This window comes from Ostrea edulis, chromosome 2 (genome assembly GCF_947568905.1).
Source record: "Ostrea edulis chromosome 2, xbOstEdul1.1, whole genome shotgun sequence".
In the NCBI taxonomy this organism is placed as follows: Eukaryota; Metazoa; Mollusca; class Bivalvia; order Ostreida; family Ostreidae; genus Ostrea; species Ostrea edulis.
In genome coordinates, this window is record NC_079165.1 from 55212701 (window position 1) to 55235883 (window position 23183).

At 35.2% G+C, this 23183-nt stretch overlaps 1 protein-coding gene across 3 annotated transcripts; it reads right to left on the reverse strand.

Annotated features, from left to right (window-relative positions):
• Window positions 1-1419: 1419 nt before the first annotated feature.
• Window positions 1420-21758, reverse strand: LOC125680717 (2',3'-cyclic-nucleotide 3'-phosphodiesterase-like). 3 transcript variants are annotated; one of them, XM_048920440.2, is made up of 3 exons: window positions 21706-21758; window positions 5005-5677; window positions 1420-3933 (listed from the first exon to the last, which is right to left on the reverse strand). In XM_048920440.2, the coding sequence occupies exons 1-3, from the start codon at window positions 21706-21708 to the stop codon at window positions 3407-3409; spliced, it is 1203 nt and encodes a 400-aa protein (XP_048776397.2). In that variant the 5' UTR covers window positions 21709-21758; the 3' UTR covers window positions 1420-3406. The 3 variants fall into 3 exon arrangements, with proteins under 3 accessions (XP_048776397.2, XP_048776396.2, XP_048776395.2); XM_048920439.2 differs by lacking the exon at window positions 21706-21758 and adding an exon at window positions 21166-21297; XM_048920438.2 differs by lacking the exon at window positions 21706-21758 and adding an exon at window positions 12986-13477.
• Window positions 21759-23183: the final 1425 nt, after the last annotated feature.

Genomic DNA, 23183 nt, shown 5'->3' on the forward strand with positions numbered 1-23183 from the left:
ATTGATTCGGCCTTGTGTACGAAATCAAGCAACTTTTATCAAACTGTACGCACATGTTTAGCTTTTAAGAGCAAGAGTACCACAAACGGTACAACATACGCCGTTGGATAGTGAAATTCAACCTGAAAGCACATTATGCAGTTTTAATTGATACCACACACATTCTGCATAGAAAAGCCTTAAAGTAGGGTATGGTGAATCAATCCATCTGACATGTGAACTGATTATGTATTTCTCTGAGAGTGAGGTTGTGACAAAATGTCGGTGCAATATCTACAATGAGAAAAAGTCTAGGAAACTAATTGACCTACTTTTAACATTAAAGTAGGTCATGGTCATTAAGTTGAAATGCGAACTGATTATGCATTTTTCTGATAGGGAGGCTGTAACAAAATTTCAGGGTAATACCTGTATCCATAACGAAACATTTGGAAAACTGTTTGACCTCGGATTTACGGACAGCACGATAACATACACATGTAATACGTCCAATGACGGGCGTATAAAACATAGTCAGCCAGTAGATTATTTCATAATAAAATTTATATAGCGCCTTATATAAAACAAATTATTCTAATGCATTTTACAAGGGCAAGAAGAGGAATAAAACAATAAAACACAATTAAATGATATTAAATAACAGTATGACTTTTAAAAGATCTGTGAAATTATATCAAAATAAAACACTATGATTAAGACCGGTAGCTAAAAGTTTTTGTTGATTGTTTTTTGGGGTGTTTTTTTTTGTGGGGTGGGGGGTGATAATTAAAACAGTAACAGTTTACACAGTTTATACATGTTAGAATATAAAAAGGTAATCATGTCTCCCCTTTTCCAGGGGGAGACATGTTGTTTTTGTACTTTCTGTCTGTTACAAAATCTTGTGAACGCTTCTCCTATATGGCTTATCGGATAGACTCTATTGAAACTTTGTACAATACTTCATTACCATTTTGTAGATGTGCCTATTGTCGGGACGGGAGAAACTAATTATTTTCCTAAGTCATAGTGGAACTAAGAGAGGTGGAGGATGTAAAATAGCTTGTGAACATTTCTCCTGTATATGGCTTATCCGATAGATTTGAAACTTTGTGCAATGCTTCATTGACATTTGTAGATGTCCATATTGTCGGGATGCCAGGATCCAATTATTTTCCTGTAAGTTGCAGTGGATTTAAGAGGGGTGGAGGATGTTAAAAAGCTTGTGAACGCCTCTCCTCCTATATGGCTTATCCAATAGACTTGAAATTTTGTACAATACTTCAATGCCATTTGCAGATGTGCATATTGTCGGGACAGGAGGATCCAATTGTTACCCTTAAAGTTTTAGTGGATCTGAGGGGTGGAGGGTGTAAAATAAGAGATGTTGACTTCTTTATGTCATCTGGAAGGTCACTCCAAAGATAAGCTGTAGCCTAGTTGAGTTGGCGTTATCCGTATTTATTTGTTCTGGGTTTTGGCACCACAAATCGTGACTTCAAAAAAAGAGGAAGAGGACTATTTTTCCAATGAAACACATGCCACACAACTAATACCAAATCAAAATGAATCAAACTCAAAGTAAAATCTTTCCTTGCATGGGTTTGTGGTTTTTTCTGGGCTAAAGATAAATACAGAAGTAAACAATAAATAAATGTCAATGAATGATCTGACAGTTCAGTCAATAATAAAAACTAAAATGTCCTCTCCATACTTTATCACATTTACAAAGGTAATAATGTAAACATGTAATAAAAGTAACTTTTGGTGTACAATTAATTAGATTGAATTGGAAATGTTAAGCATTCCATCACTACTAAAAAGAAAAAAAAGAAAATTATCAACAAAATACTAAAAACTGCATTCAAGGATAATAGCTGGAACACAAATACAAGTATAAAAAAAAATTCCATACTAGTAGTATTAAAATACAGTAATAGATTGTGTTATTAAAAAGTTCTGTATCCCACACTGAAAAACAGAAGTGTGCTAGAACACTTATCACATTCAACAGGACATAAATAGTCACTTTATCTCATTCAACAGGACAAAGAAGTGTGCTAGAACACTTTATCACATTCAACAGGACATAGAAGTATGCTAAAACACTTCATCTCATTCAACAGGACATAGAAGTGTGCTAGAACACTTTATCACATTCAACAGGACATAAATAGTCACTGTATCTCATTCAACAGTACACAGAAGTGTGCTAGAACACTTTATCACATTCAACAGGGCATAGATAGTCTCTTTTAAAAAATTCTTCAATAAGGTTATATGTAAGATATCAAATTTTCAAGACTAAATTTACTTATATAACATTCATTACAGAGCAATTGAAATAAATGTATTCTCCTGATAAAACTAAAGAATAAAACAACAAAAATTGTTTTAGAAACATTGAAAAAAATCAATTTAGATTTAGAATACCAGTAATAATGAAAAATATGGGTTATCTATCAACTCATTAGGCAATCTAATTAGAATCACAGAGTATACGGTGCAGATCTAAGAAGTCTGATTTTAATTAGATTGCTCACTAAGGACAACCACAATTCTAAGTTTGACTGTATTTTTTATCTTTCTTCTTTCCAATATGAGAGAAAAATTCTCTCGAGGGACGTTAAATAATATACAATCCAAACAACCTGAAAAATTTACAAAACAATATGATACGAATTCTCAAGATACTAAGCATACCTTTCAAAATAACCAGTCATTTGAAGCATGTGTCTTGTGACTTGAAAACCTTTGGGGGATATCAGAGTACCAAAAATCAACAGGGGTCATCTACTCCTTAGGATGTACCATTGTACCAAGTCTGATGCCTGTCAAGCAAAGGATTCTCAAGATATCAAGTTCATAATACATTCTATGTCCAGAATAGTTTTACCTTTGAACTTGTGAACTCAAAATCAATAGGATAGTTTTACCTTTGAACTTGTGACCTCAAAATCAATAGGTTATCTATTCCTTAGGTAGAAAAAGTGTACCAAGTTTGATGTCTGTTATGCCAAGGGTTTACATGATATTGAGCCTACAATATTTTCTTATGTCCAGAGTAGTTTGACCTTTGACCAAATATCAAAACGGATTACCTACTCCTTAAAAAGAACCTGTGTACCAAGCTTGATGTTTGTCAAGGACAGGGTTCTCGAGATATTGAACAGACAATAACTTACTACATGTATGTCCAAAGTAGATTGACCTAAAAATTAATAAGGGTCATCTACTGTGTAGGGGAAACCAGTAAAACAAGATTGGTGGCTGTCAAGCAAAGGGTTCCTATGATAATGAGTGGACAACAACTAACTGACATACTGACTGGCCAACCAACCGACACACACGTGCAAACTAATATGCCCCCTTTTTTCAAGGGGGACATAAAAATAAAATTTGACAAGTAAAAGATGTTTGTCTACTGTTATGATCCACAAAAGAGAGAATTCATTTCCACATGTTCATCAAAACTTATTGAACAGTAATATCTATCCCAAAAGTTGACGACTCCAAAACTCAGTTTATGGGGTGGTGCACTCACTGAGCCAGTCTTTTCCATTTCACAAATTGCCAGTAAATCTGAATTGCTGTATTTAGCAGGGACTCCATCAGCTGTGGCAATTGTCAAATGTGCGCTACTTCCCTTTTGATGACGGACTTTACTTTTAAACCAGCCATCTGAATTCTCCTCTGGTTTGTCAATCAACTGCAGACTTTCCTCAGAGGGTAATTTTATTCGAACAGCCACAACAGATGATGTCACAATCATTCCAGTCATCAAGATAGGGAAGCTTTTACCATAAGCCGCTTGCACATGTTTGCTATTGTGATAGTCTAATCTTCCCATGATGTCACTTTTGGGGCCACCTAAAAACTTGGATGTACAGTGGTAAACTGTATCAGGAATCTCCACAAGTTTGAAGTATTCAAGAAATTTTCTGGTACTGCATACTGGAAGGAAAAGAAATGTTAAGAGTTTGTTAAAGTTTTAACCATTTAATTATTTGCTTACTTTATCAGCAAAGTCTAGTAAATATATATATCAAGATATCAAGAAAGTGTTTAGAAGTTTTTTCAAATATATATATATATATATATATATATATATATATATATATATACACACACACACACATGCAATTGTGCTTTCTTTTTTTATAAAAGTGATTTTTATAAAAGCACAATATATATATATATATACATATCTTATGTTTACTCCTTTATCCTGTGGATATCACCTATTACATGAATTATTTTAATTATTACACCGTTTTCCTACATCGTTTGTGATGTAACACATAAAACGTCAATTTTACGTTTGTTTACAAAATGTAAGGAAGCAAAATTTCCAACAATACAGTGACATGAATAAATAACTGGGGGAAGGGGTAAATTATTTAGATGACATTAATAACCGGGGCAAGGGGTAAATCATTTAGATGACATTAATTATGACACAGTAACAGTAAACACTAGTCTTTAACCTGATAATAACCAGGGGAAGGGGTAAATCATTTAGATGACATTAATTATGACATAGTAACAGTAAACATTTAACTGGATGCCCGTATTATTGATTATTGCATTAAAATTATATATAAAAGTATATGTCATCAACAGAAATCGCGGTAAGAAGTGTGTGTGTTTATTTATAGTGAATTTTAAGACGGTTTCCTGTTTCTAATTTAAATATGAAATACTTGATCAAAATATGTAAAACCATGTTCCTTCCTTAAATAAAAAATATGACCTACTTAGTCAGCAGAATCATGTATGGTAAAAGCACAATAAATGGTCAAATGATAGTGACAGTATTTGCAGTGCATATTGTACATCTATGAATAAAAGTAAGCATGTAAATTATAATTTAAATCCATAATTTTTTTAAAAGTTTAAATGGACATTTAAACATATTGTATTTCATATGTGTATAGATACAGCTATATTGTGTAGTTCTACATACAAAGACATGTGTATACACTTTTTGAATAAAATGTAGTATTGTTTGATAATTTTTATTACCATTTCCGAGGACAAATGAACAAAAGTTTGGAACATTCTCAACACAGTGTGTCAGGGTTTCATAACACTTGTTATAAACCATAGCACTATTTTCCTTGTTTAAAAACCAGGCATAGTAAAATGGAACATATTCTTCGAAAGCCTTGATCTTTTTTCTTATGGTGGTTTCATCAACATCATGACTGTTCCGAGATGATAGAACCTTTGGATCATCTTTCCAGTCAGTGTGCGGCTGTACGAGGACAACACGGTAAAGTTGCTGCCTGGCTAGATCTAAGTAAAATTTCATTTCCCATCGTTTTACATTGGTATTGTCAATGACAATGACATTGGTGTCATTTTTAACTGCTTCTACTGCTTTTTCCTGGCAGAATTTATGGGCACTTCCTAAATCGTCTGCTCTGTAGTTGTACTCATTTTCCTTCATGAAGTAGTTATCAGCACTACATATCACAGCGGAGGGATACACCTGCTGTAGGGCTCTGGCAATCGTTGATTTCCCTGACCCAGGAACTCCTCTCATAATAAACATTGTTTTGGATGTTTTGATGTAAGATATCGTTTTCTCATCCTTCAAAAAAGGGAAATCTAGAAATTGTTCTTCTACAGAAATTCTCACTTCAGCTACTGCTGTTACGAGTGAATTCACAACTGGCTCAATTGTTTCTTCTGCCTTCAACAGAAAATAAAAATTGGTTAAATCTGATATCTAGTTTCATTCATGATAAAAATTCTTGACATTTAATAAGAAATGCACTTTATGAGAACAATAAAATTTTAAACAAGATGTGTTTGTGAAACACAAATGCCTCCGATAATGGACAATTCCGAAGATGGCCAAGGTCACATGGGCAAATATCTTGGTAGCAGTAGAAAGATCTTGTCAAAAGAAATGCTCATGTACAATAAGAAAACTCTAATATTTACCATTTAGAAGTTTATGACCAATGTAAAAAAAAAAAAAAACAAGATGTGTTTGTGAAACACATATGCCCCCGATAATGGCCAATTCCAAAGATGGCCAAGGTCATAAGGGCAAATATCTTGGTACCAGCAGAAAGATCTTGTCAAAAGAAATGCTCATGTATAATATGAAAGCTCTAATATTTACCATTTAGAAGTTATGACCAATGTAAAAAAAAAATTAAAAGTAAGTTAAATGTCAAGGTCAAAAGGTTTAATACCAACGGAAAGGTCTTGCCACAAGGAACACTCATGTGAAATATCAAAGCTCTATCACTTATTGTTCAAAAGTTATTAGCAAGGTTAAAGTTTTCAAAAAGTAGGTCAAACTCCAAGGTCAAGGTCACGGGGTCAAAAACGTTGGTACCCACGGAAAGGTCTTAACACAAGGAATACTCATGTGAAATATCAAAGCTCTATCACTTATTGTTCAAAAGTTATCAGCAAGGTTAAAGTTATCAAAAAGTAGGTCAAACTCCAAGGTCAAGGGGTCAAAAATGTTGGTACCCACGGAAAGGTCTTGTCACAAGGAATACTCATGTGAAATATCAAAGCTCTATCACTTATTGTTCAAAAGTTATTTGCAAGGTTAAAGGTCACAGAGTCAAAAATGTTGGTACCCACGGAAAGGTCTTGTCACATGGAACACTCATGTGAAATATCAAAGCTCTATCACGTATTGTTCAACTCCAAGGTCAAGGTCACGGGGTCAAAAAGTTTTGTATGTAACTTTAACCAAAGTCATTGATAAAATCAAAATGAAGTTTAAGATTGTATCTAGTATCAAAATAAAGATTTCTGTTCTATTGAATATATAGCATTATATAGAAATCAATTTGTGTACGGGAAGGCAATAATGTACTTCATTCAGAGCCTCTAGGATAGGTTTTCTAACACAAATATAAATAACAAAAAATCATAAACCTGATTTTTTTCTGTCATTAAAATAGTAAATCACAATTTTCTTACAAAAAATTTTGACACCAAAAATGGGAGCTAGTATAACTTAAAAATGTGAATAAATATGCTTTTTGATAGGAATTTATATCTTATACTTTAAACAAATATTCATTTCAAAGAAATGAGCATCTTCAGAAGAATTAACTAATATGAATTTGCTATTGCCACGTTCTTGAAATTTATTTCTATTAAAAGAAACTTGTATGATTGAACAAGCAAGTTAATTTTAACACTTGTAAAATGAAAAAAAAATACATTTTAGTGAATATTAAACTTTAGAGAAGACAATATGTGGATTGTTGTCAAGTATATTCTTCTTAAAAAAAAAAGGACGAATAAAATATTATGGTATGAAAGCAACATAAATACTATTGGAAAGCACTGTAATTTCTAAATACTAGTGATTGATTGATTATTGTTTAACGTCCCTCTTGAGAATGTTTTACTCATATGGAGATGTCACCATTGTTGGTGAAGGGCTGCAAAATTTAGGCCTATGCTCGGCCTTTGAGCAGGGAGGGATCTTTATCGTGCTACACCGAACCTCGGCTTATGCGGTCTCATCCAAAGAACCACCCCATTTAGTCGCCTATTACAACAAGCAGGGGGTACTGAGGACCTATTCTAACCCAGATCCCCACAGGAACTAAATACTAGTAAAGCATACTGTCAACAGTAGTGCAGCATAATGCATGCACAAATTGATACATTTGTCATGGAATCAAGTCATTAAATTGTGATTGTCTGCAGCAGATCACAAATAAGAATTAAATTGTGATTGTCTGCAGCAGATCACAAATAAGAATTAAATTGTGATTGTCTGCAGCAGATCACAAATAAGAATCAATGAAGGGGTCCCATTATTGATCAAATTAAAACAGTGGACAATACTACTGGAATGTTTCGCTGTATTCTTCATACAAAATGATGTGTGTTTCTTTTAAATATATTTGTTTGGTGTTGCCTATTAAGTTATTCATGCAATCACTCTGCATACACCTTTGGCAGTATATCAGCATACATCAAGAAATCCACAATGAATATTAAATGATCTGTTGAATTTGTACTGATAATATGTAATGGTGTGCGAACAGATTTGAATAATGTGAATTTGTTTTGTTCTTTATTTCATATCATTAGCAGAGCAGATGTCAAAAAATAAACATTAACTCTTATATTAATATTTACATTAAATCTATCTGTATCATAGTATCTATACGGTTACACTGCAGATCCCAATTATTTTGATGTCACAGTTATATTTGATCTTTTAAAGGTATCCCATTTCTTAATACAGTTCCCAATTCTTGTCAGTCAAATAACTGAAACAATCAATGTAATTGAACAAATTGGCATTCCATTGTGATGTCAACAGTGGGTGTGTGCAGAATACTACTGTTGGTTGACAAAAGTTACCATCAGCAAGATTTTTAACCATTGGTACGACAGTGGTAACAATGTTTGCAAATAAACTTTACCGATAGTAAACATTTTTGCAGACAACCTAAAGCTCTGTAATCATTGGTAATTTTATCTATGACATAAACAAAAATGGTGGGCATCGCGTACACAGCTTTTGTATCACAGGATCTTATTTAACCGGCAGGTCTCAGGTGGTAGGATGTGGAGGTGTTCTTTCAAAGACAGGATATTAACTTGTGGTGTGCAACAAGGGAGCATATTGGGTCCTTTATTGTTTTTATGTTACGTAAACGATATGTGTATCAGTATAGATGCAGACTGTAGGCTTCAATATCCTATATGCAGATGACAGTGCCATCCTGTACTCACACAGAGACCCAAATGCGATCTCTGATAAGCTTGTTAAAGTGTTAAGAGAGATGTTCGGAGTGGCTTATAGATAACAAGTTATCTCTCCATCTTGAAAAAACAGAGTCTATTCTTTTTGGTCTTAGTTGCAAATTAAAAAATGAAGATCAGTTTGAGGTTAAATGTCACGATCATGTTATTAAATCTAGTGAGTACATCAAATAATTGACAAATTTTTAAAATGTCATATAGTGGATGAGATTGTGTCCAAGGTCAACTCCAGGCTTAAGTTTCTTTATAGAAATGGAAAGTGGTTGAATAAAAGGTGAAGGTTAACATTAGCTTCTGCACTTATTCAGTGCTACTTTGACTATTGCTCTTCTGCATGGTATGAAAGCTTATCTAAATCCTTGAAGAAAAAGCTACAAGTTCTTCAAAACGATTTGTCTTAAATCTGAACCCCAGAACTATCCTCTTTAGAGAAGTCGAGAGGCATATAGCCTTCATCAACTTCTCTTCGCAAGCATTCATGTTTTGATTCTGGAAAATGTGTAAATGCCGGAGTCAGTTTATGCTTCGACCAACCTTTCGACTCAGATGTGCCTGTATTTATGCAATAGACAAGTTGTTTTCAAACATTTATCAGTAATGCACAAAACTGTCACAAGGAAATCAACTCTTCAGAGCTGTGGAATTTTTTTTTCAGAAGCCTGTCATTCGGACAGACATGTTTATCAACTTTGCCTGTCCGAACAGATTTAAGCCTGTCCGAATATTAAGAGTTAAAATTAACATAATTCATAAAACTGAAGTAACACACATATCGCAGGTTTTAGAAGTTTATTATAACATGTCTTACACTAGTTTTCAAATTTCTAATTCTCTCACAACCTCTCTCACCATTCTTTCATTCTCATCAAAATCTTGCTGCACACTCTGATTCACACTCACTTGAATTTGATCGGCCACGACGCCATACTTTCGCACGGTTTAGTTTGCCTGGTCCCCTGTCCCTACTATGCGTCGTTGTTAGTGAGCCAGGGAACCAGACAAAAGTTTCATTTGGAGATCCTCGAGTGGCTCCACCTCATACATTGTATAGGCCTAAAGCATTGCGTAGTGAAGTCATCCGAGGATTACCGATGCATAAGAAACGACAACTCTGGATAAAAGACTGTTTATGCGGTGGCAATTTGTGATTTTCTTAATGCGGGCGGTGCAAACAACATCGGTCATGCGGTCCGACATTTAACCAACTTATGTCGGTCACGGCCAAATTAAGCCGGTATGACCGGCAGCTTTCCACAGCTCTGCTCTTACTTGCTTTTAATCCATTTTCAATATGTCTCCTGTCCCGGGTTTAAATCACAACTCTGATTACGTCAGCCTACTTTTCTCTTAACTGGTCCCCTATTGTGACAGACCAGTTATCGTAAACCCGGGACAGGGGACAGGTTGAAAATGGATTAAAAGCAAGTAAGTGTTGATTTCCTGGTGATGGTTTTGTGCATTACTGTTAAATATTTGAAAACAACTTATCCATTGCGTAAATCCTGGCACATCTGAGTCGAACGCTCGGTCGAAGCATCAACTGCCTTGGTGGCTGAGAGGTTAGAACATTTGCCCTGCATGCGGTAGGCTGGGGTTCGAATCCCGGCCGTGACAGACCCAAGTCGTTACAACGGGTAGAGATAGTGCCATCACCAAACACTCGACATCAGGTGTGAATATCACGGGTCCTCGAAGATGACCTTAAAAACGGATGTCCCGTGTCACAGTAGGTGTGGCACGCTAAGGAGCTCTCACTGGTCGATGGCCGTGAGCGCCGAGCATAGGTCTAAATTTGAAGCCCTTCAACGGTCTTGGTGACGTCTCCATGAGTGAAAAATTCTCGAGCGAGACGTTAAGCAAGATACAATCAATCAATCGTCACTGACGCCGGCATTTACATGTTTTGCAGAATCAAAATATGAATGCTTGCAAAGAGAAGTCGATGAAGGCTATGCCTCTCGACTTCTCTAAAGAGAATACCCAAGAACTAGTATAAATTGTGATATTTTAGATTCAATAAACACACTCTGTGTAGAAGATCGTATTAAACAATGAATTATGCATAGCTCATGGCTTGGTCAATCAAGTGCATTTTATTTACTTTATTTATAAAAATTCAAAATTTCAAACTCCTGTGCTCTGAACACACCTTATTCACTTATTCAGTTATTTAGTAGCTCATAGTCTTCCTTTTGCTATTTCAGTGAAATAAATCAGAACATATTTTTAGGCTTTTCAACAGCATAATCGTGTTAAGATGTACATGGGCATTATCCTGTTATTAGCACCGCGGTGCTAATAATATTTGACGTTATTGACGTAAATATATATAAACTTTATTTATTGTGTTTCAATGAGAATTAAGCTTCTTTTTTTTCTTCCATTTGTTCCGATGCACTCTCTAGTTATATTTTTAGAAATTACCTTATTCTCAATGAAACTTATAACGGAATAAATGTAACCTTAGAAACTAAAATTTGGCTTGCAGGAGAGTACCATTTATTCCGTTATAGACAAGAAGAAAGTATCTTTAGACTTAATTTCATAACGGAATAAATGCCATGTATTTAGATGAACAGTAATGAGTATTTGCATTTTAGTCCGTTATAGACCATGCAAAGTAATGTTTCTGTAGAGTAGATTTGATAACGGAATAAATGCCATATATTAAAATGAACACTAATGCATATTTCCACTTTATTCTGTTAAAGACAAGAGGAAATGTTTCTCTTCAAATTAATTTGATAACGGAATAAATCACATGTATTAAGGTGAACAGTATTGCATATTTGCATTTTACTCCGTTATAAACAAAAAGAAATGTTTCTGTACAGTTTATTTGATAACGGAATATAAATTCAAGATGAACTTTAATGCATATTTGCACTTTATTCCGTTATAGACAAGAAATGTTTCTCTTAAAATTAATGTCACAACTGAATAATTGCCATGTATTAAGATGAACAGTAATGCATATTTTCATTTTATTCAAACAGGAATGGGAGGGGGGGGGGGGGGGTGGTGGAGGAGGGCTTTGCCATAAATTGCATGTCCTTTAGTAACGGAATAAATGAAGTATTTGTTAATGAAAACAATAGATTCAAAATCATGTTAAGGTCCATGTCTTTTTCATTGTTAACAAAGGGCAGTGTATTTGGAGTTCATGTACAGGAGAAATGCATTTGTGTACATTTTAATTATACCATTTATTGCATACAGGACCATTAATCATCTGTCTTCATGTCAATGTATTTCAAATTTTCATTTCCATGTTCTCATTTCTGCACGGACTTTGAATGTGTTGCAATACATGTTGTGAATTAAAAGTCCTTTTAAATGGCTGTAAACAGTCCTATACACTACCTGTACCTTTGATGGAAGGCATTCTATTGAATGAGTCGCAAAGCATGACCGTCTACTACGTGTTTACATATGGGTTTTGTACATTTGAAGCTCACAAGAAAAAGTACATTTTCTTCATCACTTCTTTTGAAACATCGTCTCTCTATATATACTCCTGTTATTAGCACCGCGGTGCGAATAAGTTTTGAGGTATTTATATGAATGTTGTCTCTCTATATATACTCCTGTTATTAGCACCGCGATGCAAATTAGTTTTGAGGTATTTATATGAATGTCGTCTCTCTATATATACTCCTGTTATTAGCACCTCGGTGCGAATTAGTTTTGGCCATTCCACAGATGAAAACGTGCCATTTTTACAGTGATAACCCCCAAAAATCTCCAAGCCCCATTTTTCTGATGAACTCCCCCAAAGAAACCCTTTTCCCGGGAATACTTCCCTTCGTGGAGCTTATAATCTTGATTTTTGAAACATCATCTCTCTATATATACTCCTGTTATCAGCACCGTGGTGCGAATTAGTTTTGGCCATTCCACAGATAAAAACGTGCCATTTTTAGTATGGGGTGACCATTTATTTCAAATAGGAATAAAAAAAAAATAAAATTTTGAATTTTCTGTGGATTTTATTTTAAACAGAAATTTCATTACGAATCATCAATATTATTGATATATTTACAACTTTTAACGCTTCTGACGTTACGTAAAAAAAACGTCAAATATTATTAGCACCGCGGTGCTAATAACAGGATTAGGCCTGTACATGTATATGCATCACAGATGCTTGTATAGTGTGTACATGTACATATTGTAAATAAAGTTTGTTTGAAGCCCAAGCGCCTGTAGCTTGGGGTTCGCAGCTTATTATGCCTACCAGATGGGTATATTCAGTGTTTGTAGTAATTCCGTCGTCCTCATTTGCCTCTCCATTATCACTTTCCCTCGACTGGTCCGTTAAATCCTTATATTTATCATGATTATTAGGCCTACAACAGCTTGTCGAAAATATATTGCCCATTTTTCATCAACGTTAAAATCGAAAGTAAATGAATACTGAACCCGTGGTTTATTATGGTGGGCGGTAAATCTAGTACTGCCGACTCCCGACGGTCCCGGATTGCGATGTTTTAAAGATAATATTAAAACCGGCCAACAGAATTACTTCATACTTCTCGGGAACAATCTTTATGTCCAAATTGATTCACACAATTAAAAAAACCCAATAATAATAAGTATAAATTCTTAAACTTGAAATGTCAACTACTCAAAAGCGGTAAATCTAGTACTGTGTTGTAAATACAAAAACCGAAAACGGACACTTTTCATTCAATGCATGATTTATAAAGATACTTAGGGGAAAAAATTAAAAGAAAAAAACGATGTTGAATAAATCTTTGTTTTACTAGAAATATTTCTTCTTTTTCACAGTTTTAATTATTCCAAAATATACATGTAGGCCTATATAGTGTACTCCCGACTCCCGATGGTCTTGGATTGCGATCGATGGTTTATAGATATGTAACAGGTTTGTAGTTCCATAATAAGCAACTCCTGTATGGGTTCAGGGAATTTAATATCACAGTGAAGGATATCTCACACCCACATATTTTTACAGCCCTGCAATACAGGTAAAATAACAATAATATGATATCACGGAATGCATTAATTAATAATTGACAATATTACTTATATGATTAATGAATGTAATTTCCATCAAGATAAATGTATTACTTATCTCAAAATCACAATAAAGGGAGACAACTCTTAAAGTTACATATACTGGTATGAACAGATTTCTCCCATAGTCATAAAAATACATATCATTAAAACTTGAATCATATATTTACCATTCTATGGGAAGAGGCTTCCACATACATGTACAGGGTATATTTATCTATGTGGATATGTACATGAACTCTGTAATTTACATATAATAGTATAAAAATACTATTTATTAAAGTTAGATTCAATTGCTCACTCTGAACAAGTTAATCAAATATTCTGATTATAAAATAAAGAGTAACTTGATAGCTTCACCAATTTACTCTAAATATAAGCAATTGATTCATGAAATCAGAGCTTTAAGCAAAACTATCATTCTTTCTAGATCTAGCCTTTCTCTCAGTTAATATTTAGTGCAAAAGGAATCTCATTAAATCTGCAAAAATATATAGACTGGACGTATTAATTGACATTTACCAATAAGGATAATTAGTAATGAATTACTTACCAGAAAAGAAGGAAAAGTCTTCGTAGAAGGTCTTAGTCAATGTTTTCAAATTTGCTGTCAAAATCAAGTCTGTTCTCTCTCAAAACTAGACAAAGAATGCTCAATTTTGGCGGTAAAACCCAATAACCAAAACAATAAAAACCAACCAAAAGCATCTTCACAAAACACAACCAATGAAGTTCAAGAACACTACAAGACCTTTGACATATGCCTTAAGGTAATGACTATTAAATGTGTTCACCTATATATGACATGTAAGGGCTAGAGAAATAAAGGAGTGGATCTAGGGTTTTCTAAAGTAAAATACATTGAAGCATATATCTATAGAAAAATTTATTTATTAACCCAAGATCACTCTATTACAGATAATATCAAAACCGACCAACAGAATAACTTCATTCTTCTCGGGAACAATCTTTATGTCCAAATTGATCCACACAATAAAAAAAACCCCAATGATATATAGATAAATTCTTAAACTTGAAACGCAATCCGGGACCATCGAGAGTCGGCAGTACTAGATTTACCGCCCATCGTTTATTATGGTTACTATTGACGCACAATGACGGTTACGATTGTATTGACGCACTTCACGTGGATCGTCACTCGACCACATATACACACACGCTCTCTCGCACACACACACACACACGCTCACACACTAAAAGTATGTTAAAATTAAAGAAAATTAAAAAATGTCAGGTCTGATTAACACAGAGCAGGGAGAGAGAAAGAGAGAGTTCAAATCAATTTGAAAGCAACCTGTGATTTGTTTAATCTGTGACAACTAGGACTAGGACGGGGGTACAATATGACTTAATGTTTAAAATCATAGCCTCATAACTGTCTATGTTAAAATGAATAAATATAAGGAATATTTTTTTCACTGAGGGGGGGGGGGGGGGGGGGGGGCACCACCACAAAGTAATTTACGACAAAAAACTGATATCGACAAAACCATTAGTAAAAAGATAACTGCTTGAATGTGTGCAAGCATTGAGGTGTACGTCATGTACATAGAATCTAATTAGTTTCCCAGAAAACCCCTCAACTTTGATTTTTGTTTGTTTGGTTTGTTGGGGTTTTTTTTAGGGGGGGGGGTGTTAAGGATTTTTTAAAATCTTTTTTTTTTGTTTATATCTTTATCATTTTGTTATCAATCATTTCTGAGTCATAAGGTATTTAGTACTCGGTAAACTTTCCAAAAAATCGCCAGTCTGAGTTCACTTTCACTTACGAACTCCTCAACTATTTTTTCTGGATTCAGTTCATCAGTCTCATTTTTATGAACATTGCAATAAAAGCAAATTGTTTGTTCGTATTTGGCTCATTGTTGATCTCAGTGATGTTTTCAATCCTTTCAAGCCGCTGAATGAGCGCTCACTGGTAGCGTTAGTTGCAGGAAGTACCAAAATTAGTTTGAGAATTTTGAGGATCTCGGCAAACAGACTTTTTTCATTTGAATGTCTGAAAAATTCAACCACACTTGGTATATCTGGCGTAAAGTCTTTTGAGAAAACAGTCTTTAACATTATAAGCTGGCAGTGAAGATCCCTTGGCTTCAAATCTGTATCATATATAGGGTCGTAACAAAATTGAATTCTTCTTCAAACGTTTGACCTGTGCAAGCCTTAATTACGAGGTTTTCAAGATTAACATAAGCTTTGTAACCTGGTTGGTCAAATCTAGATTTCATGCCAGCTAAAAGCAGATCTAATGCCTCGTAGAAATCTTTCCTATACATATCTGCACACGATGAAAAAGTATGTGATGCTGTCCTATCATCAAGTTTACGAGGAATTTTGCGTTTTCTAGGAAGAACAGGATCACCGATGTTCATCTGTTTTGTTTTGTCAACAACTTCCTCGTAAAACTGAGTGAAGATTGTCTCATCTCGGAGACTTTGCAAAGCACTCATTGTCGTTGATGCCTTTTTCTTTTTTTTTTTACCATCACTCGCCGAGAGATTTGGAACCTGCAGAGCCCTTGCCAAATTATCACTATAACGTAAAAGTTTTTCACTCAGTAAACACCCAAAGAAGAAATCAAACCTGCACATATAAGCAGCCACTCCCCTAATTCTGTTTCTTATTTCTAACTCACGCACTTATTTGAGGCTTTCATCCCAAACATTTCTTAGAATTTCATAGTTTGACAAAATGCTCAAAAATGTGTCGGCTTTTATTTTCCACCTTGTGGGACACAAAACCCTTATTCCAGCTGACGTTTTCTCTAGGTTTTGGGCATTTTTTAATGTATTGAAAATCATCTCTCCTCTAGGAGATTCTTTAATCAACTTTGTTATATCCTTTGCAATGTCCAGGGTGTCTCTAAGCAACTTACATCCCTTAATAGAATCGCTGCAAGCTAGGTTAAGAGCATGACCATAACAGTGTATGTAAAGGGCTCTGGGTTCAAGTGCATGAATTTGTGTTGCAACACCTGTCTTTGAACCAGCCATGTCATAACACTGGCCTCGTACTTTGTTGATATGCAGATCGAACCTCAAAAGGGCATCTTTAATTGCTAGGGTTATTGAATTAGCCCCAATGTCAGAAAGACAGTACATCCCTAATAAATCTTCATGAACGGTAAAATTTTGATCAACCCATCGAATGCATAAAACAAGTTGCTCTTTGTTGGAAATATCTCGTGTTTCGTCTGCCATTATTGAAAAGAATTCAGACGATTTGATGAAAGCAACAATTTGTCGCAAAACCTGCAAAATTTCATTTTGTGTATCTGGAGCAACATACCTATTTGTCTTGCGTTGTAGCCATTCCTGAAGCTGGGGATCGCGTTTAGCCTCTAGCATGAGAAGTTGATCAAAGTTCGAGTTTTTCTCATCTTTGTCACCCCGAAGAGCAATTCCTTGTCGAGCAAGAAACTTCAAAATGTTTGTGATTTTAAGCAAATTCTCTCTGTTAGACTTCTTCTCGACTTCGTGCGTCTTTGAAAGACATTCTCCAACATCTTTAACCTCCTTCTTTATCGTAAACTCCCTTTCCATTGCCTCTTTATGGCAATCACTTTTCTCTTGTGAGGCGAATTTTGTGGTTGCTTTTTTCCAGTTTTTAAAACCACTTGATATGAAAGCTTTTTCTTTCTTGTGACAACTGGGAGTCTTCTGATGAAATGATTTTATGCAAGGGAAACAGAATACAACATCTTTGATTTCTTCATAATGTAACCAAGACCACCGATCAAACCAGGAGACATTGAAAGATCTCATCTTTTTACCAAACTTTTTTTGCTGGAAAGAAAATATTCCGTGGCTGATTTGGGGTACTAAAGATCTCTGGTGTATGCCATTTTTCATGTACAACCTGGGCCTTTTGAACTGGTATTTCTGAGATATCATCTTCTGAAGAAGAATCAATAAAGGAAGCAATCTTAACATGTTTGTCTGTTTCTTTGTTTGCAATTTCCCCCAATTTACCTGTTTCAATAGACTCCTCATTTGTGTTAGACTCCAAGAGTGGGGAAGGACTATCTTGTGATTGTTTTGGTTCAAATGAGCGATGAGGTTCAGAATCCTCAAAGGATAACCTCGAACGCTTTGAAAGAGGTTCCTCATGCTGGTGAATACAGGCAACAAAATGATTAGGTGTCCAACCATTTTTTTGTAGCAATTGTTTGAGTCCACATGATGTGGATAGCATCCTGATATTCTTTAGCATCAGCACGGTCAAGAGGAACAATAAGCTGATTATGATCTTGTCTGTTTACACCAGGGTTTTGCACCTCGGGGAAAGTCGACATGATTGGTTTCTGCAAAACGTTGGAAGCTACGAACATATGTAAAAGGCTTGAATAGTAACCGTTCTGGGTTGTTTTTATTGTTTCCTTTTGTAACGAAGCAATCAAATCACCAGTAATTAAACACTCTTCTGACAGGGAACTTTCAAAGACATATTGAAGTGAACTTTTGTTTGTGGACATGGTCACAAAAGTGTTTTCATTCGTGTAGCGCTTCAGGTTTGAAACAAGTTCAAATACAATTCGTACCCTCATTTCCTTAAAATTGTCCTCATGTCCAAACACAAAAAAGAGAGAGTTCTGAATAAACAATTCCCATCACCATATATCTGAATCAGGATAAGCTCAGAAGGAGCATCATTTGGATAAAGCTCTGAGGAAACAGCATCTTTTCGAATATTCGAAGTTGGGATATTAGGTATGCTTGTTGGAAGAGGATATTTCTTTAAAATTTGCCCTTTGAGTCTAACAAGAAAACTTAGTGCTCCCCATCCCTTTTTTCTTGCATTCCTTGCTTCTTCGTGCACTTTTTCGAAAAATGCCTTCCTTTCGTCCGTCTGGGCATACATTGTGAAATATAATCAAAGTTAAAACTGTGCGGAAGGTTGATCTTACACTGATAAGATAGTGTCTACTCTTGGACCAAGAATGAAACAGGTCTTGACTGCCTGAGACTTTACAAGATTTGAAAAAGTTGTTACACGCCATGACCTACGTCACATTGGGATGTTACGTCACTGATAAATAGTACTTCACACATTGTCGGGTTTACCTTTACCATAAAAACTGTGATGATAAAAAAGTCAACAATTCATCATATTAGCTTTAGGCCAAACCAATTTGTAAAATAGTTCTTCGGATTTTCAAACAAAAAAAGTGAGGCGAGAGGACGAAATTATTTTACAAATATTATTTTTAATTTTGGAGATAAAAATTATTAGGCGAGCGAATACAAGAAATATAAATATTTTTAATTGAATTAAGTGTGATTTTAAAAAGCGGGCGCCTAAAAATAAAGATCTAAAATCATCAGATATCATTTGTTTACCATCACTGAAGAGACATTATTTGTCGAAATGCGCATCTGGTGCATCAAAATTGGTACCGTATAAGTTTTACATTATGACCCCTGGGTCGAGGCCTCTGCTGGTGGACTGTTAGTCCCCAAGGGTCTCTACAGCCCAGTTGCTAAGTACTTCGTTACTAGCTCGAAAATACGGATGTATATTTAATTGCTGTTATAAAATTTAGAAATTCATTTCAAAATTAAGGATTATCTCCCTCATGCATAGCTCTTATCCTTGGACGAATTTGGCTCCACTTTTTTGGCACGCTGTTTTTGGCTATATTTAGCTCTAAAACTTCATAGTTATTTCGGATTTCAAACATTTCGGTTGAGCATTACTGAAGAGACATTATTTGTCGAAATGCGCATCTGGTGCATCAAAATTGGTACCGTATAAGTTTTACTTTACCACATAAACTTAATATTTTTCAACTTTGTTGATATAGTTTACAATAAATGAGAAGTATTTCAGGTTTCAAAGACTTATTTTCTTTATACCTAATACATGTACTTTGCAACATTAACTGATAAGGTCTTTTTGAAGCATTTTATTTAAAATTTCGATTCAGAGATATGCATATTGCTAGGGACACATCCAGTTTTGACATTCATTGCAAATGCAATATCCATTGCATCGCTTTGAGCATTTTCTTGAATTTTGATATGACATCACCAAACCTTTTGTGAATTTGTCGTTAACTGTCGGTCCGGTTTAAAATAGTCATTGATCAGTACCCCTTGCTTGTTGTAAGAGGCGAATAAATGGGGCGGTCCTTCAGATAGGACTGCAAAAACTGAGATCCTTGTCACAGCAGGTTTGGCACGATAAAGATCCCTCAGTGCCATAAGCGCTGATCATAGGCCTAAATTTTGCATTCCTTCACCGGCAATGGTAACGTCTTCATGTGAGTGAAATATTCTCAAGAGAGACTTCAGTCAATATATAGGCTAATCAAACAATCAATCATATGCTATCAATGTTCTCTAAATGGTGGCATCAAATAGCGCTTCAAAAGTTTCATCGGCTTCCAGTTCGATTCCAGCATAAGGAACAACTTCCAATCCAGTGTTATGAAGTATCGTACATATTAAGATAGACATCATGAATAAATTAACCGTATTACACTGTTAGGAAATTTCTCGAGAGCCCGCGCTTCTGTCATTTGTCAGCATATACATCAAGGTTATTTGTGCGCTTGTTGTAAAAACTAAAAAAAAAATATTTACGGATATTTTTGAACACGCGGGCGGATATTATTTTTTGATAATATTATAATTTGGATTTGTTACAAATAGAAGCGGTGAATCCGACGAACTAGATTACAAATTGGCATGGCCTAATGAATTATTACAAAAAGTCTTAACATTGATATCTATAATCATGGGAAAAATTAAGAATATCGGGTTTATTGACAAAAGTTAATTCATAAGTATAAAGATACATTGAAATACACAGGGACGTAGTTAGGAAACTTTTTCTTAAAAGAATTAGATTAATATACATTATATGTACATGTAATACCTATATACTAGAATTTCACAGTAGTTGCTGATAACACCTTTTTCAGAATGTTACATAATGAAGCCTGCATTTCTAAAAAAGAAAAAAAAATCTCAATCTGGGTCTTCTTTTACTTGAACAGTCAATATTTTAGTAAAATCTCAGACTTAAGTGCAAGTTTCCACTTAAGCCCCCCCCCCCCCCCCCCCCCCCCCGAGAAACCCAGGCCAGTACATGTTTACAAAGGGTTTCATATATATGATAAGTATATAAGATGATAATCAAAATACAAGATTGCCTTGTATAAGAGGAAGAAACACAGAAATTACTCCTTGCGACTTTAAACAAAAGCCAAAGCAATCTATATGAATTTGACAATGTAGGTTTCGCAAAAATTAAAAGGTGAATAAAAGCCTACATTTGCAGATTCGGTGTATTTTAAAAATTTCAACGTGTAATGTATTACATAAAGTGTGAAATAAAATCGGTGTTACATACCATGCATACAGACTTGGGAAAACCTTCCTTGTACATGTATATACACATACGTATATCACGTGTGTCCGCCAGCTGCACGTGCGACACATTAATTCATGCATAATTCAGTATCAATTCACTCCAATAATACTTACAATTAAGAGAGAGAGAGAGAGAGAGAGAGAGAGAGAGAGAGAGGGGGGGGGGCCACGTCATTCATCTATACTCGAGAGTCATCAGAGTTTTTGACTGTACGGTTCCGACACAGTAAAAATTTCACCCGACACAGCAAAATGTGCGCGACACAGTAAAACAGGAAATAACTACACAGTAAGAACCGCGTCGATCGTGAATAAGAAGGAACTTGTGCAGACCGCGAGGGACGGAGATCGGTGTCGCAGAAGGACGATATTACATAACTGATTACACCTCCCCCGATACTATACACGATAAGTAGGTGTGAATGGAACAGCAATACCCACTCAATTTTGAATTGTTGAAATAGATCGTCGATATTCACTCAGGAATATAGAGGGTGCAACAGTGTAAGACTTACCTTACCATTTTTAAACGGCCAAGACATTCTTCAGAACCATCGTCAACACAATCAAATTTGATATAGTCAATAATGATCTTAGGGAAGGGAAAAGGTATAATAAAGAATTAAAGGTCTGCGTATACTGAAGACAATACCTCGGTTTCAAGTCTTCAAAACACCGTCTGGAATTTTACTAGGGGTGTTTACTGCATTACATATGATTAGAACAAGTGTTATTAAACTAGATAAAGGTTGTCATTGTGTTTAGCATGAATGTAAAATGGTTTGCGGTCCACAGCATGCAACACACAATGAAAAGTAATTGTGTTTTCAATTTGTTTTTACTTCAAACAAACAATTGACAATGACAGGTATATACATATATGTTATTTTCGAACATACAAAGGACGAAGGAGGGTGGGGGTGAGGGTGGGGGTGGGTTACTGTCTATGTTCCCTGTCCCCACGTGTTTTTTTTCTGTGAATGATATTTTCATAAAAAAAAAAGATTTATATAGTTTTTTCGGCGAGATGCCTCTTCATTATTTCTAACAGGAACAGAATTAGAATTGAAGAGTTTTATTAAGATACTCTCTCCTCGTTTGGAAAATGATGATACTGTAGTAGAGTATGGATGTGCATGGGTGCGAATTAACATGGTACCGAGTGTGTTGTGCGCATGTGTAGTGTGAGAGTCGTCTGGTTGAGCAAGACTAGGGCACGGGCACTAAATATATAGTATGTGCATGTATAATAAAGGAAGGGTAGGACGCTCTTTTTGAGGCAAATTCGGGTTTGGGTTATTGTGGACGTTTCTCAAACGGAAGTAAGACAGTCTAGCGAAATTCTTAGACACTTGGAGGTGTAAAAACATCTTTTTTTTCGAATGAACGGCATTGGAACGAAACGAAACCCTACAGATATTGAAAGTAAGGCATATGTGAACTATTCATCGCGTCGGGCCGTTTGAGAAACGTCCACAAGAACCCAAACCTGAATTTGCCTCAAAAAGAGTGTCCTACCCTTCCTTTTTCATGCATGCACATATTTTATATTTACATTAACTTCCAGTGCCCGTGGACTAGGGTAGGTCTATGGTGCATGTGCAGCTTGTGCAGGAATACCCCGTATATACTCGCCTATAAGTCGGTCCGCCTATAAGTCGGTTGTATTTTTTAAGGTTATTTTGTAGGAATTTGCCATTGACCCGCTTATAAGTCGGTACAAATTTTTGTCAGAATCAGTTGACAATTTCAAGTCAATGCTCTAGTGTTTTTACCTATGTTTCAAAAAATATTTTGAGAAATAAAAAATCATGAGGTGTTCAATATCCAAGCCATATCTGTTTGGGGTTTAAACGCAACCCTTGATCTATTATGGACAATGATCCCTTGTTTACCTACGCAATTATGGTCTCCTAAGTACCAGTACCTGACACCGTGTTTACTTAGTGGCACGCGCCTCGCGGTTATTGAGGGGTTCCAGTATAATTCAAGGTATCA

What these genes read in the sequence shown, in the direction of transcription:
- LOC125680717 (XM_048920438.2), bottom strand. Translation starts at nt 13,129, where the DNA reads ATGGGCAATATATTTTCGACAAGCTGTTGTAGGCCTAATAATCATGAT. An exon ending in ACACTGAATATACCCATCTG is followed by an intron (nt 5,678 to 12,985) that starts GTAGGCATAATA and finishes TTTCTGTTGAAG; the next exon opens with GCAGAAGAAACAATTGAGCC. An exon ending in TTCATTTGTCCTCGGAAATG is followed by an intron (nt 3,934 to 5,004) that starts GTAATAAAAATT and finishes TTTTCCTTCCAG; the next exon opens with TATGCAGTACCAGAAAATTT.